At 38.7% G+C, this 23,584-nt stretch overlaps 2 protein-coding genes across 2 annotated transcripts in view; both read left to right on the top strand.

The window, feature by feature from the left end:
- Positions 1–8,186, top strand: part of LOC134753082 (zinc finger protein 845-like) — a 34,630-nt gene extending 26,444 nt beyond the window's left edge. The window contains exons 8-9 of the mRNA XM_063688845.1: positions 2,963–4,057; positions 8,125–8,186. Coding sequence (XP_063544915.1) covers positions 2,963–4,057; positions 8,125–8,186 — 1,157 coding nt within the window. The remainder of the gene's footprint in view (positions 1–2,962; positions 4,058–8,124) is intronic.
- A 698-nt stretch (positions 8,187–8,884) lies between these two features.
- On the top strand, positions 8,885–20,803 carry LOC134753081 (zinc finger protein ZFP2-like). Its single transcript, XM_063688844.1, has 4 exons — positions 8,885–8,960; positions 10,360–10,551; positions 11,438–11,776; positions 19,014–20,803. The coding sequence occupies exons 1-4, from the start codon at positions 8,885–8,887 to the stop codon at positions 20,561–20,563; spliced, it is 2,157 nt and encodes a 718-aa protein (XP_063544914.1). The 3' UTR covers positions 20,564–20,803.
- Positions 20,804–23,584: the final 2,781 nt, after the last annotated feature.

The following is a 23,584-nucleotide window of genomic DNA, read 5'->3' as shown; positions in this document are numbered from 1 at the left end:
TTGCCGAAGATTCGTACTAACTACGGCAAATCCATGATCACTTTTGAGGGTGCGCGCATGTTCAACAACCTACCCACATATATTAAACATCTCGACACGTTTAACTCGTTTAAAAAGCAACTTGTTAAACATGTCATTGAAGACACGCCTATAATATAACACTGCAAAGCGAGTTGAACGTGTAGTTATGTATGTAGGTACTCATATAATTCAGTTATAACTAGTAAAATATGCATATTATTTTTATTATGTTGCGACAACGAAAATAGATGTAAATATTGTATTTTCTAAATATGTTCTCATGTCAGTGATGTATTATCTTTATGAGAATAAATGTCTTTAAACCTAAACCATAGAGTAAACTTATACTAGAGCGGTACTGTCATAGTAAATTTTGTAACCCCAGTAAATTCATTGCCATCTGTCGACAAACTTTAAAACTAAAAATGAAGATTTATAAAAATACGATAAAATGTATTTAAATATAGATAAATGATTTTTATTTTATTTGCATTAATTATTTTTATGATTTTGACCCATGTTCTTTTACTGATATGCGTTTAAACTGTTAAATAACAAACGAAACCGTCAACGCCATCTATACGACAGTAAGCCAAAGCTAGTAGCGCCCTCTGAACGAGAATCAAATTTTCTTGATTTTCGAGGCACGTTTTTTCCTTAGACTGTATCCATCTATTACGGAGTTATATCTATCTTTGCCTAAACCTAATACACTATAAAGCGATATCTGTTTATTATTCGTAATCGTTGACAACGACATATGTCTAGATAACTTTCAATGAAGATGTATAGATGTCGTTAGGAGTTCTAATATTACATGATATTGATGATATTTGTTAAGAAGTGTTATGTTTCGAATGTGACAGGCAACAGCGCATTTTCAGTGGCGCATTTTAATGTATGGGTTGGAAGTGTCTTATTAGTATGTAGTCTGTGATACAACTAACTGCAACTACTAATTCAAACTTAATTAGTAGTTGCAGTTAGTTGTCCTTCGCCTAATACTGGTACTTTCTTGGATCCGGCCTCCCTTAGACTGGCGACTGGTTTGCGACTCGGGGTTTCGGTGTGTACGCCACACATATGCTCTTGTGGCACGGACGTGGACCGACTGGGACACCATGGATTATCTTGTCAAAAAAGTGCCGGCCGTTTTTCAAGACATGCGTCGCTTAATGACATAATCCGTCGGTCTCTTGCCACCATCAATGTACCCGCTCTTCTTGAGCCGACTGGCATTATCAGAGATGATGGCAAGAGGCCCGATGGGATGTCCTTGGTTCCTTGGAGCTTGGGACGGATGTTGGTGTGGGATGCTACCTGCGTAGACACACTGGCACCGTCCCACCTCCAACGGACTAATGTAAAAGCGGGCGGAGCGGCGGAAAGCGCCGAAATTTTAAAACGTAATAAATATAAGAGCCTCGGTAGAGAGTATCATTTCGTTCCATTTGGAGTTGAAACTCTAGGTCCATGGGGTCCCAGCGCGCATAAGTTGTTTGCAGAAATCGCGAAGCGTCTGGTTGACGTAACTGGTGACCGAAGAGCTGGCGGCTTTCTCGCACAACGTATCAGCATTGCGATACAGCGGGGAAATGCCGCCAGCATCCTTGGTACAATGCCTCAAGGGCCTATTTTAGATTTAAGCTAGTTATTAATTTCGTTTACGTAGTACCACTGTATATATCTTGTATGTAAATGAATGTATTTTACCTCATTCAAACTAACGTATTACAATTACTTGGTGATGTATAAGGTCACTTAATGTCGAATTACACAAAAAAACTATAATAAAAAAAAAACAGATTCATAAAGAAATTTAAAATTATTTAGAGGTGTTAATGTCTCTCAAGTGTCAGAACTATAAGATTAGTATATCAAATTATCCTCAGAGATGTACAGTCGCCATCAGATATATCGGAGCGCCCGAGGTGCTCACAAATATCTGAACACGCCTCTATTGTCAAGGCGTTAGAGTGCGTGTTCAGATATTTTGAGCACCTCGGGCGCTCTGATATATCTGATGGTGACTGTACAGGGTCTCCAAGAGTCAACTTTCTTTGTCACTCAAATTATCTAATGAAAGATACTAGACTAGACTAGATATAGTTCGTTCATTATGAATCTAAGGTCAAAGTTGGAAGAAAACGGTCGCCATCTTGAATTTCTTAATGTTTTCTATGAACAAGATGAAAATTGATATCTGAGGATCCGAGAGGCCCTTTATTATGAATCTGAGGTCAAAATTGGAGTAAAAAAAAATGGCTCCCATTTTGAATTTTCTTCTAAATCTTCTTTTCTTAGATATTCTGTTCTAAGAGGATTGCAGATGTAACCTACTCTTTGTTAGATATTCGATTCTGTGGGAGTCGCAGTTCCAAGTTTCCAACCTAACCTACTTTATCTCATTTCTGTTAGATTTTCGATGCGGGGGGGGGGGGGGGGGTCACAGCTCTAAACTAACCTAACCTTTTTGTTAAACATTCGATTCTCCGGGATTGCAATATTCGCAGTTCTAACCTCACCTAACTTTTTTTTATTTTACTTTATTAGGTACACTAAACAAACAGATATCGTGCAATATCATGAGAAACATACAATTGCACATTATGACTTTTCTGGGGGACTTAGACATAATTAAAACAGATCACTCTCTCTCTCTCTCTTTAGCCTTTTTCTACCCTTTGGGTGTAGGCCTCCTTCATTTTGCGCCATTCGTCGCGGTTCTGTGCGACTTGGAGCCACTGTTTCCCCACAGTCTTCTTAATGTCGTCGTCCTAACGCATCTGGGGTCTACTTTGAGGACGCTCCATGGTCGCCACTCGAGTAGTCGTTTGCTCCACGAATCGGTCTTCCGTGCTATATGACCAGCCCTGGGGGACTTAGATATAATTATGACAGATCACTAGTTATAGCTAATATATTTATGTAATTGTTGCAGCACCAGCGGTGGTGTCGGGTCGGCGGCTCTCGTGCGCGGTCAGGCTGGAGCGCGTGCTGCTGGACGCGGCACCACACACCGCCGAGCCCGCACACACACACACCGCCGAGCCCGCACACACACACACCGCCGAGCCCGCACACACACACACCGCCGAGCCCGCACACACACACACCGCCAAGCCCGCACACAAACGCAACCTCACCATCACCACCGCCAGCTATCAATGTCACCATTGCGGGAAACGGTTCCGGAACAAGTCGGTTTTGGTGAAACACATACGCACTCACGTGTCGTTAGGACCGTCGCGTAATTCGACCCGAGAGAACGATGCTTTAGAACATCAACAAAGTCAACAAACGTTACACAAAGATAAAAAGTATTTCGTAACAGTTTTACGGAAACCTGAGATGACACACCGTGGCGCGAAGCCTTTCAAGTGTAGGTACTGTGTCTACACGAGCTGCAGTAACGGACACTTACGTAGACATGAGAGGATACACACAGGTGACAAACCTTTTAAATGTAACAACTGTGATTACAAGTGCAATCAAAAAGGATTCTTACGTAGACATGAGATGATACATACAGGTGAAACACCCTTTAAATGCAACTACTGTGATTACAAGTGCAAACAAAAAGCACACTTACGGATTCATGAGATGATACACACAGGTGAAAAACCTTTTAAATGTAACTACTGTGATTACAAGTGCAAACGAAAAACACACTTACGGATTCATGAGATGATACACACAGGTGAAACACCCTTTAAATGCAACTACTGTGATTACAAGTGCAATCGAAAAAGCTCCTTACGTAGACATGAGATGATACATACAGGTGAAACACCCTTTAAATGCAACTACTGTGATTACAAGTGCAAACGAAAAGCCCACTTACGGATTCATGAGAAGATACACATAGGTGAAACACCCTTTAAATGCAACTACTGTGATTACAAGTGCAAACGAAAAGCACACTTACGGATTCATGAGATGATACACACAGATGAAAAACCTTTTAAATGTAACAACTGTGATTACAAGTGCAATAAAAAAGGATTCTTACGTAGACATGAGAGGATACATACAGGTGAAACACCCTTTAAATGCAACTACTGTGATTACAAGTGCAAACATAAAAGCTCCTTACGTAGACATGAGATGATACATACAGGTGAAACACCCTTTAAATGCAACTACTGTGATTACAAGTGCAATCAAAAAGGATTCTTACGTAGACATGAGATGATACATACAGGTGAAAAACCATTTAAGTGTAAAAACTGTGATTACAAGTGCAAACGAAAAGCACGCTTACGGATTCATGAGATGATACACACAGGTGAAAACCCCTTTAAGTGTAAAAACTGTGATTACAAGTGCAAAGGAAAAGAACACTTACGGATTCATGAGATGATACACACAGGTGAAACACCCTTTAAATGCAACTACTGTGATTACAAGTGCAAACGAAAAGCACACTTACGGATTCATGAGATGATACACACAGGTGAAAAACCATTTAAGTGTAAAAACTGTGATTACAAGTGCAAACAAAAAGGACACTTACGGATTCATGAGATGATACACACAGGTGAAAACCCCTTTAAGTGTAAAAACTGTGAATACAAGTGCAATCGAAAATTCTCCTTACGGACCCATGAGATGATACATACAGGTGAAACACCCTTTAAATGCAACTACTGTGATTACAAGTGCAATCGAAAAAGCTCCTTACGTAGACATGAGATGATACATACAAACACCCTTTAAATGCAACTACTGTGATTACAAGTGCAAACAAAAAGCACACTTACGGATTCATGAGATGATACACACAGGTGAAAACCCCTTTAAGTGTAAATACTGTGATTACAAGTGCACTAACAAAACAAGTTTACGACGATATCAAATGATACACTCGGGTGAACATCCTTTTCAGTGTAATTACTGCGAATACAAGTGCAGGCAGAAGGCATACTTAAAGAGACATATGAATCTACACACTAGTTAAAGTTAAGAAGCTTTTGATATGGCCACTGTCATTAGATGTGAATGCGGAAGTCCCCAGGCCGCTTCTTGTATTTTTATTTTATTTATTTGGACTATAGTCTTGATGACAAATTTTTATTAATGGTATTAATCGATCAGGTTTGTTTTTGGGATCAAATGCCTATATGGGACCCATTGCATTAAAGCAATATAAAAGTCAGAAATGATAGTCAAAGTCCGACAGTCGTACTTCACTCGCGAAACGCTGCTAACAAAACGATAAGCGAACGTGACGTCAAGGTCACTGAGAGCCCATCTTGAATGTATGGAAAATAAGTAAAATTGCGATTTTGTCAGTGAAATATTGCGTTTATGCATATAGTTGCCATACAATCTTTGTTTTGATAACATGCAAGGAATCGAATGGTATCTTTACTTTATTCCTTTTTGAAACTTTAAAATCCTATATTTTTTATCATTTCCATATATTATTTTAATATCCACATTATTGTCATAAATTGCTCATTCGCTATCTATTTTACTAGATTTTGTTATAAAATTCAACATGTGTCATCATCCCTATTGTGATTAGTTGATTAGAAGTGCAAAACGAAAGTTACGGATTCATGAGATAATACATACAGGTGAAAGCCTCTTGAAATGTAACTACTGTGATTACATACAAGTGGAATCGGGAAGGACGGTTACGGACTCATGAGATGAAACATCGCCCGGTAAATGTTACTACTGTCACAGGGTGGACACGCTATACATCAAAAACCACTTGCGTTTCTATGTGTGAACGGCACGTCTGTACACGCATCATGCGTCATAGTGTGAGTAAGTTGCTTACAAACAGTACTGAGCGGCCGGCAAACGGCCGTCAATCTGGTGTCGCGGGGCGAGGTAATTCGAATCGGGGCGAGGCGGTGCGTGGCCGTTCTGTATGATAATACTATTACTTATTCTGTGCTACTGTGATAAACTAGTGGCTCTGAGAACTATAGACCTCGCTATAAGTTTAAAAAGTGTTAATAATAAAAAAATACTTAATTACTTCATTGAGTTATTATTACAGCGAACTCCTAATGGTCTTATAAGTGACGCGGAATCGGCCAAAGCCTATAGAAAAAACCTTTGTCTGCGCAATAAGAGCGAAAGAGGCGTCGGCCGATGCGAGCCGAGTCGAATGAAGAGATTTTCGCTCGTATTGCACAGACATAAAGGTCATTTCTATCGGCTTTTGCCGATTCCGCGTCGACATATAAAGGGAGACCCTTAAGGTTGATATTTGATGAACGGTCTGGCCTAGTGGGCAGTGACCCTGTCTGCAAAGCCGATGGTCCTGGGTTCGAATCCCGGTAAGGGCATTTATTTGTGTGACGAACACTAATATTTGTTCCTGAGTCATGGGGGTTTTCTATGTATATAAGTATGTAATATCGTCGCCTAGCACCCACAGTACACGCTTTTGCTTAGTTTAGGGCTAAGTCGATCTGGGAAGATTTCCCCTAATATGTGGTATTTTCTATAAAAAGGGACCTTATTGTCGATGGCGCTTACGCCATTATAAACGATGCTCCGGTATAAATACAATGCCGCGCGACGCTGTGCGGCGTAAGCGCCATCGACAATAAGGTCCCTTTTCATAGAAAATGCCTCAAATAATGTTAAGTTTAGCCTCGAGACTCGAGAGAAAGGCGCGGCATCATTGGTCTGCAGGTAGTAGATTCCGGAAGATCTGTAAAAAAGAGTATGATTTCATTGATCATCAATTGGATCATATTTTAAGCTAAATGGCACACTTAGAGTAACGCACGTATAAGACACATGGTCATATTTTTAGGGTTGCGTACCCAAAGGGTAAAAACGGGACCCTATTACTAAGACTCCACTGTCCGTCCGTCTGTCACCAGGCTGTATCTCATGAACCGTGATAGCTGGACACTTGAAATTTTCACAGATGATGTATTTCTGTTGCCGCTATAACAACAAATACTAAAAACCGGCCAAGTGCGAGTCGGACTCGCCCACAGAGGGTTCCGTACTTTTTGGTTACAAGTTGGTGATTTTTTCTTTCATCTCGGCGACTCTAAATTCGCGTCAGATTGGCCAGCGATATGACGCAATATGACAATATGATTGGTCGAGTAGATTTGTAGCCCACCATAAACCATATAAATTTACGGTGGGGAATGAAAAAATGTAAGTATAACAAGGACAATCAATAATAATAATTATTATTGCGGATCAAGCAAGATGGCTCATAAAACCTGTGAAAAATTAAAAATGCTAAATTATAAATGCTTTCTCTGCTACTCCTACTGAAAGATACATAAGACTATCCCGTTCTGACAGTTCCCCCACCACTCATGCCTAATTAATTAGTTTTATACTAGATACTAGATTCATGGTTTACGGGGACCGGGGACTTCCGGTCCGAGCGCCATCTTGATAGTTACCCTATTGATTAATTGTGCCATTTTCAACCAAAAGGGTACTTATTGTCGGTTGTCAATAAGGCGCTATTTCCATATAGAATCAATTCGAAATCAACCTTATGACAAGCGACAATGTGGTACTATTTGGTTGAAAACGTCACAATTCCTTTGTTTTTGCTCATGAATATTGTTTAAAGTGTTTTATCGATAGCTTATTATACAGTAAATGAATGTGGTGATGTGCAGTGAATGGGGAATTAATCTTGAAGCGCGTTTAACCACCATTTTGAAGTCTACGGCTGAGCCCACGTGTTTTTTGTAAAACTTGCTCCACAATCGCGTTCGCGGCTTTGCGCCGTGATGCGCGTACGAGTGTGGAGGGTCCTTAAAGTCTATCGCTTTACAAGAGATAATGAAATCACCGTACACTGTCTTGTACTAACCGTACAATTTTAGTCGTATTTAAAGCTCCTATTAAAGACCTTGATACTGGCGAAATGGGCCCACTGGACTAAAGCCATATTTAAAAAAAAATGAATAGGCAGGCGTTTGACCACGATTCCACCTGATGGTAAGTGCTGATGCGGTCTACGGTGGAGCACGCTTACCTATGAGATACCTATTAACTCTTGCCTTGAAGAGCCCCAGATTGTACTCATGCGGAAACACAGACTCGGGCAGGGCGTTCCACTAATTTTAAAAGACTGAATGAAAGTGTTTACAGACGGCCGATTGCGGCCACACGACCTCGAACGCACGCAACACGTCGAACGTGGTTCTCGGTAGGCCCTCTGCTCACGTTCGATCGTGTGTAAGATGGTCCGGGGTACGTGCGTTAAGGACGCAGTTATAAGTGAGAGCGAGAAAGAAATATTTTGACCGCTCCAAGGTCGCGGTCCGGCGCACCCGTCTGTAGATACTATTAAAACTAATGGTGTCTACAAACCTCACCAATAATCGTAAGCGATTTGCGATACATTAACTCGTTGCTCCTACTTAAAGTCCCCTTCACACTCGTGCGCGAATCGCTGATTAGCGAACTAGACGCCACACTCACGTTCGCGCCGCGATTCGCGTACGAGTGTGGAGGCGGTTTAAGGTTTATTGTGTTTCTACAGACCTAGGCCCGCTACAGACTACGCGTCGCGAAGCCGCGAACGCGAGTGTGGAGTCTATTTCGCTGATTAGCGAACTCGCGCCGCGATTCGGGCATGAGTGTAGAGGATCCTTTACATTACAACAAATGTCAGGCGGCAGGCGGCACCATTTGGAGACGCAGACGCCATAACTTTATTTACTTTACTTGTCAGTTTTGACGCTGTCAGCTTTCGCTTTCGCATATTGCGGTTGTTACTCTTACTCTTGTAGCGTGGTTATTTGTTATTATTTTATTAATCGCTGTTGCGATCGGTGAGAACATTGTGTCTTTTTGTCTAGTTGTTTGCGCAGTAATTATTAGAAGCCCTCGTGTGGCTTTGTGCGGGATGGAGGCGAGCGCGGGCGGCGGCATGGCGCGCGTGAAGCAGGAGTGGCAGGAGCCCGCGTGGGCTGGTGACCACGGTGAGCTCACTATAACATTACTCACAGTTACTTCTATAACAAACATATAGTTCTGTGATTAAAAACCCCCTCACGAGAGTTGCTTCACAATTCAAGTAATATGATCTCGCGAATGATATATGATCTGTGCCCAGCAGTGAGACGTATATAGGCTGAAATATTATTTTATTATTATTATTTTATGATCTACAGTACCGGCCAATAATACATATATTACCTTTGTGTTTTTTTGCTTTGCTCCTGCCTCAGGTTATTATTATTTTCAACAGCCCAAAAAGGCAATTATACTTGAAGCAATAACTCCATCAAATCATCTGTCACCACATGGTCGGGGTGAACCGTGAAACAGGCCTAATACTTAGTTTTAATTTTTACTGTCTTGGATATTTTGTATTTATCACTTGTATTTGTTTTAGTTTCGGCAATAAAGGCTATTATGATTACGATAAATTTTTTGCTAAATTATCGCATTGGGTTCATCCTGTAATGATAATTGTATGTGTGGAAATAAAATAAAATAAAAAATTTGATGACTTGTATGATTCTAGTTTAATTAGTTTAATTTTATTCTACATATTTAAAATTATTTCTAGAATAATACAATTTCAGTTCATTTTATTTTCAAAATACCTTGTCTTTTTTATACTTTTTTTCTAAAATTTAGCCCGACTCACTAATACAGTCACGAATCAAATTAAATTAAAATTGTAATTAAAATTATTTATTTTCGTAAAATATACAGGTGTTTATAAAGTATTATAAGTTTCAATTTTGTGCAAGCAAGCAGCGAGCATAGGTATAATTTTATGCCTAAATCTGACTTTTGTGAAGGAGTGAATTTTCTGTACTATTAGTTATTCTGTGGTAGGGGATAGTGCTGCCCGGTAAGCAAAATTTGCCTGTGTTGGGCAACACCGCTCTTTGTTAATTAACAGATTGTTACACGAAAATTTCAAGTACTACAAACTTTGAAACTGATGAATTTGAAGTTTGTAACTCACGAATTTGCTTTTAGACTGAATCATTAAGTGGTATTTGAATGGACTAGCAACATTTTGAGCAGGCAATTAGTCTGTTTATATTTAAACTATACTTGTTATGCATGAAACACAGTTCATCAATAAATATTTGATTTCTATTTCAAACTAATACTAAAATATTTAGATCAATATGGTTTCACTCACTATTATTTTCATTTTATTTTTTAGCGACTAAAAATAATATTAAGTGAAACCGTATTGACTTAAATATTTTGAAATATGTCTCACAATGGTTTAATTTTGATTGATACTAAAATAAAAACCACTGTTTATAAGATGAGTTTACCCTTGTTCTTGGTGCTCCTGCAGGTGCTCCATGTCATAGCATCTTGTTGATTATATAATGCATTATGTTTTAGTTGTTAAGGAGGAAGCAGAATGCGTGGATGAAGAGGAGTGTGTGAAGGAGGAGTGCTCGGACAGCAGAGACGGGTGCGGCATGAGCGAGGCAGCCATGCTGGCCGGCCTGTACAAAGAGCATGTGGTCAAGGACGAGCTCGTGCTGGGGCCGGAGCGCCCGCATCGCCCCACAGTTGCTCTGGTGGTTCGCAGTATGTTGATTTTTTCTTTAACATGTACAGAAAGCTGCAGAGATAACTGATCCCCTTGCATCGAAAATTCTTTGCAGGGGGTCATGTTAATTTTTTCTTTAACATGTACAGTAAGCTGCAGATATAACTGACCCCCCTGCAAACAAGTTTCTATGCAAGGGGATCAGTTATCTCTGCAGCTTACTAATATACAAAACTCTTTATGGTTACAAACTGCATTAAATATGAATGTTCCCAACAGGGACCGGACAACCCTTTCCGCGATAAAACCCTTTCAATGGGCGACACTTAAACACGGCTAACACATTTAAAGACTTTCCCTTTTGAACTGCAAGCCCATTCATACCCTTACCTTTGACTAACCCTTACCGAAAAGCTAACCAAAAATAAGGCTAGCCCTTAATAAGGGTTACCCTTATCTTTAAGCGCTTTTTATAAAGGTTTCCCTTTGCGTGAAAGAGACAGGATTAGTATATATCTACGGTAGTGTATGAAAAGGAAAGAAAATACGTGCCTAGTCAAAGAACGCCGCCGTCGCCGCCGACGATCGCTCGGATTCGAAGTAATGTATGCTTTATGAACAAGGTAGACGACTTAAATTAGCACGCTTATATGCTAAAAGGGAAGCCCTTTATAAGGCTAACCCTTATAAGCAATATGCAAGGTGTTGGTGAGCGGATGATAAGGGTTTTGTAAGGGTATTTGGGCTACCGATTACTCAAATGTGGTAGCTTTATATAAGGGTTTTTAAAACCAAAACAAAGGGTTTCGTCTGGCAAAGGGTATGGTGAGTTAAGCCTTATGCAATACCCTTATAAAACCCCGATAAGGGATAGCGGGCCGGTCCCTGGTTCCCAATACAGTGAAGGTCATTTATTGTCTGTAGGCAGGGCGCTGGGTGACGCGGGGGGTGGGGGAGGTGGGGGGGCACAGCGCGCTCGGGACTGCTCCGTGCGGCTCGAGCGCCTCGCGAGCCACGCCGGCGCCGCGCGAGACCACCGGCCTAGAGGGACCGCCCCCAGCGACACCGCCACGCCACCCCACACAGACTCTGGTAACGAACAGGAAATATTCAATAAACCTGATTATGATAAAGAACCGACGTGTGATCTTTGTGGCGAGAGATTTGATTTGAAATCTGATTTGATAAAACATGTTGCGGTGCACATTCATGTGCCTATAAGCGCGGATCTGGGAGCGGGCAGACCTGGTGTCTCAGGCAATGGTGAGTTGTAGTTTTTACTATAAAATGAAATGTGTAGTTTTTATTAACACACCACAACTCGACATTACAACTGTTAATTGCTTCCGGAAACCTCAGAAATGGACACTTCATTGTGTCATCAGCCATCACCAATATCATCATCAGATTAAGACATCGAAATATGACAAGATCTCTTTTTTTATCATAGAATGCTTTACTGTACTATAGTTAAACGTATGATTACTCTAATTATCTAATGAAACCCGTGCCTGGGCGCCGTCTTTAGCGGTCACGCAAACTATAACAAGCATTATGCCTACACATACGCACACAAACAAATATTATTGATCGTCAATTTAAGTTGCAATGTAAAAACAAATTAATTAACTCTGACATGGAAGTGGCTGCCGCATTCCAAGATTATTTTTCGAATATGGCTTGTGATATTACCAGAGAGATCAAATCATCTGCAATGCAAGCTGCACATTTTCTCCGTGCCTCCTTGGAGAAATATGACAGTACTTTTGAATTCAGCTATGTGAACTCACGTACTACATATAAAACATTTAAGTCTCTAAGCAATAAAAACACAGAAGATATATGGGGCATGTCAATGAAATCTATAGGCCATATTATTGAAATAATCACACCTTATTTATGTATTGTTTTCAATTCTTGTATTGACAAGGGCGTATTTCCTAATTTAATGGAATACAGTAAAGTCATACCTTTATTTAAATCTGGAGAAAAAACTAACCCAGAAAATTTTCGTTCAATATCTATTCTACCCGTGCTTAGTAAAATTTTCGAAAAAATCATGCTAAATCAATTACAAGCATATTTTACTAGAAACAAACTTCTTCATAATCGTCAATTTGGATTTACAAAAGGTCGATCAACCACTGATGCTGCGTCTGTGCTCATCAAGCATATTTATAACATATGGGAAGAATCTAGTGATGCGGTGGGAATTTTTTGTGACTTGTCAAAAGCCTTTGACTGTGTTGAGCACTTGACTTTAAAACTAAAGCTTAAACATTACGGGTTATCTGATACCGCTATTAACTTAATTTCAAGCTACCTCAGTGACAGAACACAAACGGTTGTGATTAATGAAACCCAGTCGGAATCCGCTGCTATTAAACTAGGAGTGCCCCAGGGGTCAATTTTAGGCCCATTTTTATTCTTAGTATATATAAATGACCTTCCGTGTATTGTAAAAGATCATTGTGAAATTGTGGTATTCGCGGATGACACATCTTTAATTTTTAAAGTTAGTCGAAATATTGAAGACTATACAGACATAAATAGTACCATGAATATGGTCTCAAATTTGTTCACAATTAATAATTTGCTGTTGAATTCCAAAAAAACGAAGTGGATTAGATTCACATTACCTAATGTAAAAATTACTAGTGGGAGTATATTATATAAATAATGAATGTCTAGAAATGGTGGATAAGACTCTCTTCTTAGGTTTGACCATAGATAAAAATTTGCAATGGAGTCCCCATATATCTTCTCTAGGAAACCGATTGAGTTCGGCAGCATACGCAGTCAGAAGGATTAGGCAACTAACTAACGTGGAAACAGCCCGAATGGTGTATTTTAGCTATTTCCACAGCCTAATGTCATATGCAATTCTAGTCTGGGGTAAAGCTGCCGATATACAAACCATTTTTGTATTGCAAAAAAGAGCAGTGCGAAACATATATAATTTAGGGTCACGTGTTTCATTAAGAGAACGTTTCAGAGAAATAAATATACTAACAATGGCATCACAATACATATATGACTGCATATTATATGCTCAAAAAAATGTAGAAACCTTTCAGAAAATGCACAGTGCTAGAAATAATCACAAAATAGCAATAACTAGATCTCGTGTGAAGAGAGTGAAGAAATCTTTTCTAGGACAGTGTATACAGTTCTACAATAAGTTACCAAGGGAGGCACTGGATTTACCATTTCCTGGACTTAAAAAATATGTTAAATCTGGTCTACTGCATAAGGCATATTACACAGTCGAAGAGTATATTAATGATAAAGATGCATTGCCTTCTATAAGTAAATGAATAAATTATGAAATGTATTTGTATTGTATTTGAAATTTTAATTGTTGAATTTTGTATTTTGTAAGCTGTTATTTATTTTTTAATTTAGTTGTAATGTACTTTTGACGATTTAAAAGAGATTGTAAAATCCTACTTGATTAAATGAAATTCTATTCTATTCTATTCTATTATCGGTCCGACAGCTGACGGGGGGGCTCCGACAGGGCTGAATTAGAAGCCTCTTTCCGATATCGGATGACGGAAGGTGCTTATGACAAAAACAGCTGCAGGAGAGTGCCATTGGCATTAACTCCGCCTTTTTTGCGTTGTTCGTCATTTTTTGTTAATAATGATTGATTAAATGCATAAACAAATACAGAGAAACACATAAATCTTACATTTTACTTCCTTCCGACATCCGATATCGGATCGGACAATGTGAATACGCTCTAACGTCAAAATTGGACAAAACCGGCCGCTATCTTGAAAATAGATATTATAGGGACATTTTTACACAAATTGGCTAAGTCCCACGGTAAGCTCAAGAAGGCTTGTGTTGTGGGTACTCAGACAACGATATATATAATACTTGTACAAACACTTAAATCAGGCGCGGATCCACCGTTGTGGGCAAGATGGGCATGCCCACAACCTTTTTTACACTTTCACGGTATATTGAGATCGATAGGCCTTCATAAAATAAAAAATAAAAACAATGAATCGTGCGTGATTCGGAACGCAGCAAAGAGCCATAGACAAAAATGGTGATACTTTTTGTCACATTTTTACAACATATTATCTGTTTCTTTTTGGCGCATGAATATGTATTAGAAAAAAAGAGATGACTACTGGTTGGAAGCGCGCACTCGCGCAGACCATAGACAATAGACAGATCTACTAATTTAAAAGCAAGAGTGTATTGAGTTGTATGCATGCACATGTAGATTCCCGCCAAAATGCCAAAAGTTCCGAGGCAAGCCGCCATTCTTGAAAAGTTTTTTGTTAATGTCAGTCAGGGTAAAATAGCTGTTAGTGTGATTTTTGTTTCGACACAATGGTAAGTTATTTTAATGAAATTATTGCTATTTTACCGCTCTAATGCAATGCCTTACTCTATATATCATTTGTAACTTTATTTTAACTTTGTTTTTGGTCATTTCGGCCAGGGTTTACCTAAACAATCAGAGCAATTTATCGCTCTGATTGTTTCTCGACGTGTAAGTAAGCTACTCTATGTATATTACTTTTATAATAAAACAAAGTTACAAATTATCCAATAAAATATTCATTACCTACATTGTTTATCGATTTATTATTTGTACCTATGATATTTCGTGTTGTGTGTGATTTGTTTTCTTGAGGGGGTTTTTTGGCGTCTTCTAGTCAATGACTAAGTAAATATCTTGAAAATTAAATCCTACAACTACTCACGCAGCTGTGCAATAGGTATATATTTATGGGGCGTATCATGCTATCTCGACTGAACATTTAGATTTAAAAAATTTAATTGGGTAGATTCTTTATGTACCTAGTCAAATATAAAATAATTTACCTACATATTTAGTGGTCGATTGAGTAGTAATGGAATACCTCATACTATAGGGAAATAAGTCAGCTAAGCGTAACTACGTTTACTAAGTATTAGGTTCAAGGGAGTTTAAAAATGATTCATAATACGTATGTATTATTAGTAATTTTCAAACTTTACCATACTATATATTAAGTAAGGAAACTGGTATATGGAGTACTCTATGCTTACTTATTTATCTAAGATTTGTACCCTAACATCAAAATGTTTTTACAAATATTAGCAACTCTCCCGGTTAGCGTTGCTACCGCAGAGAGATCTTTTTCTACTCTTCGCAGAGTAAAATCTTGGTTGCGGGCCTCAATGGCAGAGGAAAGGTTATCCGGGCTAGCTCTCCTGAATATACATAAAGATACGAACCTAGATATAGATCAAATAATCAACGTTTTCGCAAAAAAGAAACGTAAGCTTGAATTTGTAATTTAAGTATATACTTCAATAGCAAAATCAAACTTACGTTTTGGTGCTCCCACAGTTATACCTCGTTACCTCGCGCGTAAAATGATGATGCCTATGACAGTTCATTTTTGTATGGAACAGCTGTCACGTAAAATGTTCGTACACTTTTTTGGAAGTATAGCACATTCGTTTATTTAGAAATGTACTAATTAACTAATAAAAATACGGTATAAACATAAAATATTTCTTATCTTAAGTTCTTAAGCCTATTCAAATTTGACTTTGGAAAGTAGGTAAAGGTGTAAAACTGAGTCAAAAGTAGTACCTTAGTAATAAATGTAATAAATAGATATATATTGATTATAGTCTAGCATGACTTAATTGCTTTTAATGCAACTTATAGATTATGAAAAGCTCTGACAACTAAGTAGTCCACAAATTAGCTGTCTATCATTTATGATTTTTTACTTAGCCTCCTTGGGCTTACCGTGGGACTTAGTCAATCTGTGTAAGAATGTCCTATAATATTTATTCATTTATTTACTAACGCAAAAGGCTAAAATGTAAAATTCTTACTTTTTCATAACCTCGATACGAATGACTCCCTGTATACAGAAGTATATAACAGATTGGCTCAAATATTTTTTTGCAAAAAATTATTGTAAACAAAGAGAGTGGTGCAAAACTGAATCATTGCAAATAAATATGTATGAAGCAGACCACTGATTAATTTTTGCACGTAGTATTTATTTTTGCAATAATTACTAGATTTAAGATTTGAGAGAATTGCTGTTTATTATAAGACGCGTTACAATAACAAAACAAATTAATAATAAAATTTTATAGGAATGTAAATAGGTATAGTGTTGTAGCACTATACCTATTTACATAAAAAAATCCTATATTTTTTTTTAAAGTTCCTACTTAAACCAACTTGTCTGAATTATATTGGTTAAAAAGGAGTAGTTATATTACTAATCATCAGTCATGATCATTATCTTTAATTTCTATTTAAGTAAAAAAAATTAAACTAATTATCTATTTTTAGTTCATGTACGTATAATAACTTGATGGATGTCAAAGGATATTTATGAAGATCTTAGAAGTTTTGTTATGAAAAAAAAATAGACTACCCGACTACCCGCCAATCATACCTCTATGATTGGTGCAAAACATGGTAATAACTTTTTAAAGATAAAATTCAACATCCTATTTTCAAATTACTCAAAATGAGAAATAATTTACAGCAAACATAATTGCTTACCAAATTCGTATACCTACATTTAAGATTCATTTCAATGTAGAGTAGAATGCGGTTCGGTTTAGCATCTAACTGTAAATAAAGTTATTTAATGTAAAATGTATACTAGCGTTTAATTTAATTTGATATCATTTGAAGTAGCCGAAATTTCATCAAATCGGTTCAGTAGTTGTAAATTAAGTCTCGCCTGGTGCATGTCACTTGCTGGTCACACTACAATTTCCGAGACACCGCCAAGACACCCCGAGTTTAGTGTCCCTATTGGCTTACTAGCTGTGGCTAGTATAGGAAACAAAAAAAAAGATTGATTGAAATTGATTTGGAATTTAATCAAAACTGACTATTTAATTGGACGAAATCAGCTCTGAATTAATTCAAAGCCAAAGTCCTGATGCGCAGGAAAAAGGAAATAGGTAATCAAATTCAAAAGTCATTCATGACTCATAATTGCTTTATGAGCGAACTTAGAGTCGCACTTGGCCGATTTTCGGTTTTCGGGTGGCTGTGACCACAACCTTTTTTGAGGGCTGGATCCGCGCCTGACTTAAATACATAGAAAACATCCATGACTCAGTAACAAATATCTGTTGTTCATCACACAAATAAATGCCCTTACCGGGATTCGAACCCAGGACCATCGGCTTCACAGGCAGGGTCACTACCCACTAGGCCAGACCGGTCGTCGATATCTGAGGATCCGAGAGGCCCTTTATTATGAATATGAGGTCAAGAGTGCAATAAAAAACCGGCCAAGTGCGAGTCGGACTCGCGTTCCAAGGGTTCCGTACATTACACAATTTAAACAATGTATTTTTTATGTTAATGTCTTTAAAAAACCCGTAGGAGTAGGATCAAAAACTAAGTAATTAAATCTGACTCACGCTTGACTGCACATTTCTAATAGGTTTTCCGGTGATCTATAGGTAAAGATCTATTTTGTGTATTTTTTTCAAAATTTTTGACCCAGTAGTTTCGGAGATAAAGGTGGGGAATGGTCATTTCTTGCCTATTTTCTAGAATAACTTCTAAACTGGCTATCTTAAAATTATTAAAAAAATATATTTGAGGTTCTCACAATGAGTTATTTCACTTAATATATAACACGATATAGTTTGACAAACTTTATTTTTTAATTTTCTCATTTACCCCCCAAAAGTGACCCCCCTGTTTAAAATTAATTTATTTACGTTACATGTCCAACTTTGGGTCACAAACTTACATATGTGTACCAAATTTCACCTTAATTGGTCCAGTAGTTTCGGAGAAAATAGGCTGTGACAGACGGACAGACAGACAGACGCACGAGTGATCCTATAAGGGTTCCGTTTTTTCCTTTTGAGGTACGGAACCCTAAAAATGGCTCCCATCTTGAATTTTCTTCTAGATATTATTTTGTTAAATATTCGATTCTATGGGGATTGCTGATGTAAGTTAACTTTTTCGATTCTGAGGGGGTGGAGGGGTTGAGTCCCAGCTCTAAAGTAACCTAACCTTTTTGTTTGTATTCGATTCTCCGGGATCGCAGTTCTAACCTCACCTAACTTTGTTTCATTTTATTTTACTTTATTAGGTACGACCGGTCTGGCCTAGTGGGTAGTGACCCTGCCTGGGAAGCCGATGGTCCTGGGTTCAAATCCCGGTAAGGGCATTTATTTGTGTGATGAGCACAGATATTTTGTTCCTGAGTTATGGGTGTTTTCTATGTATTTAAGTATTTATATATTATATATATCGTTGTCTGAGCACCCATAACACAAGCCTCCTTGGGCTTACCGTAGTACTTAGTCAATCTGTGTAAGAATGATCTATAATATTTATTTATTTATTAGGTACACTAAACAGATATCGAACAATATCATGAGAAAAATACAATTGCACATTATGGCTTTTCTGGGGGCCTTAGATATAAAATGACAGATCACTAGTTATAGCTAAATATTTATGTAATTGTTACAGCACCAGCGGTGGTGTCGGGTCGGCGGCGCTCGTGCGCGGTCAGGCTGGAGCGCGTGCTGCTGGACGCGGCGCGGCGCTCCTGCCGGGTCGGGCGCCGCACATACAAGCTGCACACACACACGCACACCGCCGAGCCCGCACACACACGCAACCTCACCATCACCACCGCCAGCTATCAATGTCACCATTGCGGGAAACGGTTCCGGAACAAGTCGGTTTTGGTGAAACACATACGCACTCACTTGCCTTTAGGAGCGTCGAGTAACTCGACCCGAGAGAACGATGCTTTAGAACATCAACAAAGTCAACAAACGTTACACAAAGATAAAAAGTATTTCGTAACAGTTTTACGGAAACCTGAGATGACACACCGTGGCGCGAAGCCTTTCAAGTGTAGGTACTGTGACTACACGAGCTGCAATAACGTACTCATACGTAGACATGAGATGATACACACAGGTGAAAAACCCTTTAAATGCAACTACTGTGATTACAAGTGTCGTCAAAAAGAAAACTTGCGGACTCATGAGATGATACATACAGGTGAAAAACCCTTTAAATGCAACTACTGTGATTACAAGTGTCGTCAAAAAGAAAACTTGCGGACTCATGAGATGATACATACAGGTGAAAAACCCTTTAAATGTAAAAACTGTGATTACAAGTGCAAACAAAAAGCACACTTACGGGTTCATGAGATGATACACACAGGTGAAAAACGCTTTAAATGTAACTACTGTGATTACAAGTGCAATCAAAAAGGATCCTTACAGTTTCATGAGATGATACATACAGGTGAAAACCCCTTTAAATGTAACTACTGTGATTACAAGTGCAATCGAAAAGGCTCCTTACGTAGACATGAGAGGATACATACAGGTGAAAAACCCTTTAAATGCAACTACTGTGATTACAAGTGTCGTCATAAAGAAAACTTGTGGACTCATGAGATGATACATACAGGTGAAAAACCCTTTAAATGCAACTACTGTGATTACAAGTGTCGTCAAAAAGAAAACTTGTGGACTCATGAGATGATACATACAGGTGAAAAACCCTTTAAATGCAACTATTGTGATTACAAGTGTCGTCATAAAGAAAACTTGCGGACTCATGAGATGATACATACAGGTGAAAAACCCTTTAAATGTAACTACTGTGATTACAAGTGCAATCGTAAAGGCTCCTTACGTATACATGAGATGATACATACAGGTGAAAAACCATTTAATTGCAACTACTGTGATTACAAGTGCAATCGTAAAGGCTCCTTACGTATACATGAGATGATACATACAGGTGAAAAACCATTTAATTGCAACTACTGTGATTACAAGTGCAAAAAAAAAGCAGACTTACGGATTCATGAGATTATACACACTGAGCGTTTTGATTGTAGTAACTGTAACTACAAGTGCACTAACAAAACAAGTTTACGACGACATCAAATGATACACTCGGGTGAACATCCTTTTCAGTGTAATTACTGCGAATACAAGTGCAGGCAGAAGGCACACTTAAAGAGACATATGAATCTACACACTAGTTAAAGTTAAGAAGCATTGATATGGCCACTGTCATTAGATGTGAATGCGGAAGTCCCCAGGCCGCTTCTTGTATTTTTATTTTATTTATTTGGACTATAGTCTTGATGACAAATTTTTATTAATGGTATCAATCGATCAGGTTTGTTTTCGGGATCAAATGCCTATATGGGACGCATTGCATTAAAGCAATATAAAAGTCAGAAATGATAGTCAAAGTCCGACAGTCGTACTTCACTCGCGAAACTCTGCTAACAAAACGATAAGCGAACGTGACGTCAAGGTCACTGAGAGCCCATCTTGAATGTATGGAAAATAAGTAAAATTGCGATTTTGTCAGTGAAATATTGCGTTTATGCATATAGTTGCAATACAATCTTTGTTTTGATAACATGCAAGGAATCGAATGGTATCTTTACTTTATTCCTTTTTGAAACTTTAAAATCCTATATTTTTTATCATTTCCATATATTATTTTAATATCCACATTATTGTCATAAATTGCTCATTCGCTATCTGTTTTACTAGATTTTGTTATAAAATTCAACATGTGTCATCATCCCTATTGTGATTAGTTGATTACAAGTGCAAAACGAAAGTTACGGATTCATGAGATAATACATACAGGTGAAAGCCTCTTGAAATGTAACTACAGTGATTACATACAAGTGGAATCGGGAAGGACGGTTACGGACTCATGAGATGAAACATCGCCCGGTAAATGTTACTACTGTCACAGGGTGGACACGCTATACATCAAAAACCACTTGCGTTTCTATGTGTGAACGGCACGTCTGTACACGCATCATGCGTCATAGTGTGAGTAAGTTGCTTACAAACAGTACTGAGCGGCCGGCAAACGGCCGTCAATCTGGTGTCGCGGGGCGAGGTAATTCGAATCGGGGCGAGGCGGTGCGTGGCCGTTCTGTATGATAATACTATTACTTATTCTGTGCTACTGTGATAAACTAGTGGCTCTGAGAACTATAGACCTCGCTATAAGTTTAAAAAGTGTTAAAAATAAAAAAAAAACTTAATTACTTCATTGAGTTATTATTACAGCGAACTCCTAATGGTCTTATAAGTGACGCGGAATCGGCCAAAGCTTATAGAAAAAACCTTTGTCTGCGCAATAAGAGCGAAAGAGGCATCGGCCGATGCGAGCCGAGTCGAATGAAGAGATTTTCGCTCGTATTGCACAGACATAAAGGTCATTTCTATCTGCTTTTGCCGATTCCGCGTCGACATATAAAGGGAGACCCTTAAGGTTGATATTTGATGAACGGTCTGGCCTAGTGGGCAGTGACCCTGTCTGCAAAGCCGATGGTCTTGGGTTCGAATCCCGGTAAGGGCATTTATTTGTGTGATGAACACTAATATTTGTTCCGGAGTCATGGGGGTTTTCTATGTATATAAGTATGTAATATCGTCGCCTAGCACCCACAGTACACGCTTTTGCTTAGTTTAGGGCTAAGTCGATCTGGGAAGATTTCCCCTAATATGTGGTATTTTCTATAAAAAGGGACCTTATTGTCGATGGCGCTTACGCCATTATAAACGATGCTCCGGTATAAATACAATGCCGCGCGACGCTGTGCGGCGTAAGCGCCATCGACAATAAGGTCCCTTTTCATATAAAATGCCTCAAATAATGTTAAGTTTAGCCTCGAGAGAAAGGCGCGGCATCATTGGTCTGCAGGTAGTAGATTCCGGAAGATCTGTAAAAAAGAGTATGATTTCATTGATCATCAATTGGATTATATTTTAAGCTAAATGGCACACTTAGGGTAACGCACGTATAAGACACATGGTCATATTTTTAGGGTTGCGTACCCAAAGGGTAAAAACGGGACCCTATTACTAAGACTCCACTGTCCGTCCGTCTGTCACCAGGCTGTATCTCATGAACCGTGATAGCTGGACACTTGAAATTTTCACAGATGATGTATTTCTGTTGCCGCTATAACAACAAATACTAAAAACCGGCCAAGTGCGAGTCGGACTCGCCCACAGAGGGTTCCGTACTTTTTGGTTACAAGTTGGTGATTTTTTCTTTCATCTCGGCGACTCTAAATTCGCGTCAGATTGGCCAGCGATATGACGGAATATGACAATATGATTGGTCGAGAAGATTTGTAGCCCACCATAAACCATATAACAAGGACAATCAATAATAATAATTATTATCGCGGATCAAGCAAGATGGCTCATAAAAGCTGTGAAAAATTAAAAATGCTAAATTATAAATGCTTTCTCTGCTACTCCTACTGAAAGATACATAAGACTATCCCGTTCTGACAGTTCCCCCCACCACTCATGCCTAATTAATTCGTTTTATACTAGATACTAGATTCATGGTTTTATACTAGATTCATGGTTTACGGGGACCGGGGACTTCCGGTCCGAGCGCCATCTTGATAGTTACCCTATTGATTAATTGTGCCATTTTCAACCAAAAGGGTACTTATTGTCGGTTGTCAATAAGGCGCTATTTCCATATAGATTCAATTCGAAATCAACCTTATGACAAGCGACAATGTGGTACTATTTGGTTGAAAACGTCACAATTCCTTTGTTTTTGCTCATGAATATTGTTTAAAGTGTTTTATCGATAGCTTATTATACAGTAAATGAATGTGGTGATGTGCAGTGAATGGGGAATTAATCTTGAAGCACGTTTAACCACCATTTTGAAGTCTACGGCTGAGCCCACGTGTTTCTTGTAAAACTTGCTCCACAATCGCGTTCGCGGCTTTGCGCCGTGATGCGCGTACGAGTGTGGAGGGTGCTTAAAGTCTATCGCTTTACAAGAGATAATGAAATCACCGTACACTGTCTTGTACTAACCGTACAATTTTAGTCGTATAAAAGCTAAGCTCCTATTAAAGACCTTGATACTGGCGAAATGGGCCCACTGGACTAAAGCCATATTTAAAAAAAAATGAATAGGCAGGCGTTTGACCACGATCCCACCTGATGGTAAGTGATGATGCGGTCTACGGTGGAGCACGCTTACCTATGAGATAC

Source organism: Cydia strobilella, chromosome 26 (assembly GCF_947568885.1).
Source record: "Cydia strobilella chromosome 26, ilCydStro3.1, whole genome shotgun sequence".
Classification (NCBI taxonomy): Eukaryota; Metazoa; Arthropoda; class Insecta; order Lepidoptera; family Tortricidae; genus Cydia; species Cydia strobilella.
The sequence above is the reverse complement of the archived record's forward strand: the minus strand, read 5'-3'. Positions and strand labels throughout refer to the sequence as shown.

Excerpts from the sequence above, each read along its gene's own strand:
- LOC134753081 (XM_063688844.1), top strand. The coding sequence starts at position 8,885 with ATGGAGGCGAGCGCGGGCGGCGGCATGGCGCGCGTGAAGCAGGAGTGG. Across the intron at positions 8,961-10,359 it reads CGCGTGGGCTGGTGACCACG|TTGTTAAGGAGGAAGCAGAA; the intron begins GTGAGCTCACTA and ends ATTATGTTTTAG. Across the intron at positions 11,777-19,013 it reads ACCTGGTGTCTCAGGCAATG|CACCAGCGGTGGTGTCGGGT; the intron begins GTGAGTTGTAGT and ends TAATTGTTACAG.